The sequence below is a fragment of the Contarinia nasturtii genome, unplaced genomic scaffold, assembly GCF_009176525.2.
Source record: "Contarinia nasturtii isolate CC-2019 unplaced genomic scaffold, AAFC_CNas_1.1 Cnas_scaffold_891, whole genome shotgun sequence".
In the NCBI taxonomy this organism is placed as follows: domain Eukaryota; kingdom Metazoa; phylum Arthropoda; class Insecta; order Diptera; family Cecidomyiidae; genus Contarinia; species Contarinia nasturtii.
Window position 1 is genome coordinate 82 of NW_022198238.1, and position 6,727 is coordinate 6,808.

General features: G+C 32.9%; 2 protein-coding genes across 2 annotated transcripts; both read right to left on the reverse strand.

The window, feature by feature from the left end:
• Window positions 1-340: 340 nt before the first annotated feature.
• Window positions 341-2,205, reverse strand: LOC116342708. The gene is made up of 4 exons (XM_031770422.1): window positions 1,616-2,205; window positions 887-1,548; window positions 715-819; window positions 341-589 (listed from the first exon to the last, which is right to left on the reverse strand). Exons 1-4 carry the CDS (start codon window positions 1,629-1,631, stop codon window positions 371-373), a joined length of 1,002 nt encoding a protein of 333 aa, XP_031626282.1. The 5' UTR covers window positions 1,632-2,205; the 3' UTR covers window positions 341-370.
• Window positions 2,206-4,449: 2,244 nt separating this feature from the next.
• On the reverse strand, window positions 4,450-6,697 carry LOC116342709 (golgin IMH1-like). The gene is made up of 7 exons (XM_031770423.1): window positions 5,903-6,697; window positions 5,639-5,803; window positions 5,421-5,579; window positions 5,180-5,355; window positions 4,892-5,093; window positions 4,679-4,819; window positions 4,450-4,599 (listed from the first exon to the last, which is right to left on the reverse strand). Exons 1-7 carry the CDS (start codon window positions 6,005-6,007, stop codon window positions 4,450-4,452), a joined length of 1,098 nt encoding a protein of 365 aa, XP_031626283.1. The 5' UTR covers window positions 6,008-6,697.
• Between the last annotated feature and the right edge of the window lie 30 nt (window positions 6,698-6,727).

A 6,727-nucleotide genomic window follows, 5' to 3' on the forward strand; every position in this document is an offset into this window, starting at 1 on the left:
TCACTCGTTATGATTGAACCCCTGTGAGTTATAGACTTGAATTTACAACTTACTGACTCGTACACAAATGTGAAATCTCATTTTATTGTTGAAACGACCAGGAATCGATATACAACAATGGGCCGAATAGGGCACAAAATATGATTTCTAGATATAAAAAGTTATATGGCACTGGCATATCGATATGAAAACATAGAAATTTTATTAGAAATTATCTGGATGAATTTCAAATAAATATTGAATTGAAAATTGTTCATAAATTAATAAAAGGTTTTGAAAGTTGAACATGTTTATTTAAAATTTTGAACACATTTTTATTAATTCACGAATTATTCGGATTAATCGGAATTTCCTTTAATGAGCCGATTGCTTATGCTTCGTCATTTTTATTCAAATCATCATTTGAAGCAAACAGCATACGTCGGCACTGTTGAAGCCCATCGGCAAACGAGACATTCTTCCGTGACGTAGCCTTTGTTGTTTTGGAACGGGTCATCATACCATGGGCCTGCTTGGAAGCGGTCTTCTTTTTTGTGGCGTTTGTCTTGACGGTGCTCTTCTTTTTGGATTGAGTTGCTTTCTTAATTGTCTGAAGTAAGATAAAAATAAACGGAAAAAAAAATTCAACAAAGCAACAGAAAATCAATTATTTGAATTCATATAAAATTAATTGAATGTGATATGATATAATTATTTGATAAGTATATCACGTACCGCATCAATCGAGGTCTTCGTGGCCGAACGTTTGCATGAAACAAAACAAACAGGTGTGCGACTCCCTTTGGCAACCAAACGAATGTTGATATTCTCCGACAACGGCTGTAAAATAAAACAACTTCATTAGAATTCTTAATATGAAAAATAAATTAATTTAAAAAAGCATTACCGAACTCGATGTCGAGGAGTTTGAATTGGTCTGCAATACCAATGAATTTTGGCTTCGAGTGGAACGACGAAGCAAAGGCCGATCGCTTGCGAATGGTGTTGGCGGCGGTATCAGAATTGGTGTTGATGGCGATAAAATAATCGGAGATACTTGATTTGGTGTTTCACGAAGAATGGATGATATGACGTGATCTGATGCAACGCTGTTCGGTGACATTAAAGAAGTTGAAACGACCGAAGTCAAAGTAGGAGCACGAGATGGTCGAGTGCATACTTTGCCCGCCTTCACCTTCTCCTTCTCGTACTTGCGAATACGCCGCAACTTGGTTAAAAAGGTGGCTTTATGGTCGTTCGGTAGCCAAATTCCTTTAAAATAACCAGCCAGAGCATTCTTGTACAAATTGAGTACACTTACGTTGGCGAATTCACTGGAACGAGCTTGATTTTTCAACAATGATTCGAACTCGATCTTAAAAATGCCGCTTTCTTCCAATTTTTCATGCGAATGCGTGCCAAATTTTTCGACGAGGCCGGTTTGTTTGTTAAAACGAGCTCCAGCGATGCAATTCGGTTCGTTGAAACAATCAAAATAAACGGTCTGCGTATTTTCATTGGATTTTTTGTAGACAAATCCATCGTTGGTTTTGAAATATTTCATCGAATCTAAAAATTAAAAAATATTCACACGATAAATTTGAATAAAACTAATATTTAAAACAAATTTGTTTACCTCCAATCGATTCCATTGTCCAGCTAAACCAAGGGGAGAAGTACTAAAATTTAAATGCATTCTACTACGATAAAATTCCAGCTAATGCAAAAGTAATGCTAAATAATGCCAAATAATGTCAATATAATTTCTCATAATTTTAAATAAAAAATCCAAACGAGATTAAATTTTAATCTCGGCTATATATATAGAAAGATCCACATTCAAAATATTAAAACAATTCAAATAATTTGTTTGGGCACATGTTGTTCGTTGTAGTTGATGTTATGACGCAAAGTATACAGTGGAAACGAGTAGCTAAGTGTTGTGCGAGGGAAGCAATACACGCACAGCCGCACAAACATCACATGAACGTTTACATTTTACATCACAGAGGCAAAGCTGAGTAGTGCGCGCATGTATTGTTTGTGTGTATTTATTGTTTCTCTCTTTCAACCGCCAAAATTGACAACTCTTTGAACTGAGCTGTACATTTTTCTACATGACATCGATGACAACTAATAAAACAAATTCGAACAAATTATTTCAAGTATTGTTTTAACATTTTAACTGAAGATTTTTTTCTCAAATATTTGCGATTAGAACTTAAATTCTGTTGGATTTTTTTAACATTACGAAGAATTATTTTTGCATTATTTGGCATTACTTTTGCATTAGCTGAATTTTTATCGCATTAGATTGCATTGAAATATTAGTACTTTCCCCCTTGAGCTAAACGATTACTTTAATTTTCCACAATTTTTTTTAAACAATTCGATTTTTCTCGTTTACATTTATTCGCAATCAAAGTTACCGCATGAAAATGTAAATAAACCGCTGTCAATATCAACATACACAACCACACACAACATTCAAATGTCAAAAAGAGCTTCACACGCAAGTCTGTGCTTTGCGCATTGAAATATAAATTTCATAAACATCATTGAAATTATGAATATTTGTTGCCAAAAAAAATTTATTATCATTTTTAATTAAAACATAATTATATTTTCATTTATTTTTCGTGAAAAAAAATTATAATAAATCAAATGAATATTCGAACGATTTGTTGTGATGTTAGATATAGACAAAACGTTCAATTCGACTACGAGTGCCATCTATTGAAACTTTGATCATTTGCAACTTTTTTTGTGTGTCTATCTAAATTTCTATATTCACTGTACACTCGAACGGCGACTATTGAAAATGCAACCACTACTTATGCAAACAACGTTGTTGTTCGTGTCTTACATGCTTCCACTGACCAGCTGAAGGGATGTCTGTGTATTGTTGCCAGTGATGGTTTTTTCCTATCTGAATAGCGCTAGCTATTCGCAGCGTCTGTACAGCATTGCTGCCCAGATGCTGAATCGTAGCGGTTGCCGCACGCGCAACACACTTCGTTTGTACCACACAGAGCATATATTTTCGCGTTCATTCTCTGTTCGACATGCGTTTGTATACTGACTATGGTATTAGTGTATCATACTCTGTGAGCTCACTGGTTACTTAGACTATATGACAATATGTTGTGTGGTACAAAACGCGTGCGGCAACCGCTTCGATTCAGCATCTGGGCAGCAATGCTGTTCAGACGCTGCGAATAGCTAGCGCTATTCAGATAGGAAAAAACCATCACTGATTGTTGCCGTGTGAAGTCAACTACTACACAGACACCATTTCTTCTGTTCAGTACCAATAAACGACCGATATTTAATTTAAATGAAATATTCATTCTTTGTTTATTTCGAAATGTTCGAAACGAAATTTTGATGTTATTTAAACAACATTTGAATGCAAATTGAAATGAAGTTCCAAAGTGAAGTAATTATTATATCAATTTTCAGCAAAACATTAAAATTTGAAATAAAAAGCTGAGAAAACTTATGAACCGTATAAATAGTCCAAAAATTAAATGATATAGATCATAGATGATGACGTAAAAATTTTTAGGGGGGGTGATGGCAAAATTCTGTAGGGGGCTCCTGGAAAAATCCATGGGGGGTCCCTGACGATGTCAACAATTTGTACGAAATGACACAAAAATCGTTTTTTTTTTGGAAGTCACTTTTTTGGCGAAAATCCCTAGCAAATCGAAAGAATTTTTCAACTCCAAATTACCGCTGAAATGGCAAATGCAAAATACGTACGGACGTACGACAGTGTAATTTCAGCGGTCTTCCGTGTTTTTCATACAAGCCGCCCATGTAAATGGTAAAAAATCATGAAAAATGAAAAAAAATAATTAATTTTTTTTCTTCAATTCTCAAATACTACTCAACTTTCTGTATCAACTGGTGAAATCAGAATGAAAAAAATCGCATTCCTTATCACCCAAATCACGATCTGGATTTTTTTCACTTTTTGAGTGCTCTATACCGAGTCTCCGAGAGTTTCATATAAACTTCCTATGTAACACCTATTGAATAGTGACCGAATGCCAATCGTGATTTGGGTGATAAGGAATGCGATTTTTTTCATTCTGATTTCACCAAATGGTACAGAAAATTGAATAGTATTTGTAAATCGAAGAAAAAAAATTTAATAATTTTTTTCATTTTTCACGATTTTTTACCATCTACATGGGAAGGCTTATATGAAACTCTCGGAGACTCGGTATAATGCACAAATGAGTTAAAATAAATGAGATACTAACCAGAATTGAAAATAAATTTGATACTTGAACGAATTGAAAATAAAAGTGATACATACCACTTTTATTTTCAATATCTTTCAAGTATCAGATTTATTTTAAACGCGAGTTAGTATCTCATTTATTTTAATTCATCGTCTTGTATCAGTATTTTTTTAAAGAATGTTTGGAGGTCATGATTATTCTTACCCATTCATTTAACTTACTTAAAATCCGATAGTAATAGATCATATGAATTTTGCAATTTTTTGAAATTTGATTCGGTTGTTTTTACATTTGCCGACTTTATGGCGATATCTTGCAACAATTGCTCGTGTGCTTTCTTCAAATCACCAAACTTATGTTGATACATCTGAATGATTTTGGTTTTAAATTCGATGATCAGATTTCAATTATTATGTCTCATGTTTTTTTTAGCTAAAAAATCTCACCGATAGATGATGAATTTTTTCATTGGAGATTTTAAGATTGTGTTGTGCTTCTCTTAACAGATCGGTTAAAGATTTGATTTCCTGAGATAAAAGATCTTCACGTTTTTGCGATTCAGTCATCAATGTTTTGAGTTCAGCTACCTACAAATTAAAAAAATCTCGTTGCTCAATGTTCAAAGTAAAATGTTCGTCGCACATATATCTTTAGCTTACATTATCACAAAGTACGATTTTTTCTCGGCTCAATTGTTCACTCTTGTCGGTGAATCTCTTTAGTAATTCCTCGCATTTTATGAGTGATTTTGATGTCGAATCTGTATTCTTGCGCTCCGTGGCTAATTGCAGTGACAAATGGCTTGCATTCTCTTGATCATTTTTTATCACCGACACCAAGTTCGTCATTTCTATTGACATTCTGCGAATTTTGTAATAATATTATTGAATGAATTGCCTTTCAACAACAAACAAAACACCACAAAACAAACAGAATGAATTGTATACTTTGAATTTGCACTGTGTAACTGGCATATTTGTTCAGTCTTTTCATTGAGTTCATCATTTAATTGTGTGTTTATCATAGTGGCATCTTTCAATTTTGAATTTAACCGTTGGATTTCTTCATTCTGTTTCGCTAATCGCTCAATGTATTCTTCATTTTGCCGTTTTGAGTCGCTTAGCTATATTTAATTGAAATTAGTGTTGCGCTTAAATTAAATTTTTTTACGACATATGTAGTAATTACCTGTTTTATTTGATCTTTGCCTTTCAGTAATGATGATTCTTTTATTTGTTTCGATTCTTTTCGACAACACTCAATCTCTGCCTTCAAATTTGCATTCAAACGTTTTTCTTGTTCGACCAACTTCTCCAATCGAATGACCTTCTGATTTAAACTATCATTCTAAAATTTGATGAATAATAAATTTAATGTGAAAGAAAATATAAAAAAAGGATTCAAACCTTAAAATTAAAGCTGATCTCATTGCGCTTAATAAGTATTTCCTTTTCTCTAACTTCCTGTTGCAATTGATGAATTTGAGCGACAAGACCCTTCAAGGTTGATCGGGAAGTTTCTTCTCCATCAGTTTTACTTGCATCTTTATTTGACGCTTTTCCTTCTTTAACCTATGAAAATGTAATGCACGAATTTTCTATCAAGTAAATGTCGTTTTTTTAATTGAAAAAAGTCGAAATTTATGTAAATGACAAAATTAAAACACTCACATCCATTTGACGTTTTAAATCCATGATATTCTTTTGCAAATGATTCAATTTCTTTTTGTAGCAAATTTCTTGAATTTTCATTCGTTTCGCATAATCACGTTCCATGCGAAGTAATTTCTGTTGTATTGGTTGAATGTTGTTCACAACTGTCTCTTTCACTGCATTTGTCGTTCTATTTGACACAGAGACTTCATCATCAAATTCATATGATTTGAATGCTAACTCTTCCAGTAAATCATTTTCATATTGAATTGTTATCTAAATTCCACCCCGTCAGCAAAAAAAATGTTATATAAATCGCAAACAAACTTGTAGAAAAATTGATTTTGCATGCTAAAAATTATGATAAACTTAAATCATGATATAAATCTTGATTTCAACTGTTGACAAATGAATTGCATTTGCAGCGAAAAAAAAGTCGAATGACACTAGCAAAGTACCGAATGAACTTCGTGTTACATTCATATATGTTATCATTCAATTTCGTAATACACGTCACATCCTTTTCTTTTCGATAAAGTTTCACTTTTACCCTTTTGCTTACTGCACCAAAATACTTGAAAAAATTTCCAACTTTTTTCTTCGATTCAAAATTGTTTTTGAGAAGCTAAATTTGTGTTGTTCCCATTTTGAACGGAAACACAAATTATTGGGAGACAATATTTTTTTTTATTCTGATCGATTCGATAGCGAACTGTTTACTACAAAACAAATTCAAATAAACAAAGAATGTTGGATGGATTTTTGACAATCGTGATCCCCGATTGGAATATGGCATGTATTAGAATATTATTGTATTAGTTGTTGAGCGATTTGTTGCATGTC

Excerpts from the sequence above, each read along its gene's own strand:
- LOC116342709 (XM_031770423.1), bottom strand. The coding sequence starts at position 6,007 with ATGGAACGTGATTATGCGAAACGAATGAAAATTCAAGAAATTTGCTAC. Across the intron at positions 5,356-5,420 it reads GCAAAGATCAAATAAAACAG|CTAAGCGACTCAAAACGGCA; the intron begins GTAATTACTACA and ends AATTAAATATAG. Across the intron at positions 4,820-4,891 it reads AAATCGTACTTTGTGATAAT|GTAGCTGAACTCAAAACATT; the intron begins GTAAGCTAAAGA and ends TTTAATTTGTAG.
- LOC116342708 (XM_031770422.1), bottom strand. Across the intron at positions 820-886 it reads ACTCCTCGACATCGAGTTCG|CCGTTGTCGGAGAATATCAA; the intron begins GTAATGCTTTTT and ends TTTATTTTACAG. Across the intron at positions 590-714 it reads CGAAGACCTCGATTGATGCG|ACAATTAAGAAAGCAACTCA; the intron begins GTACGTGATATA and ends ATCTTACTTCAG.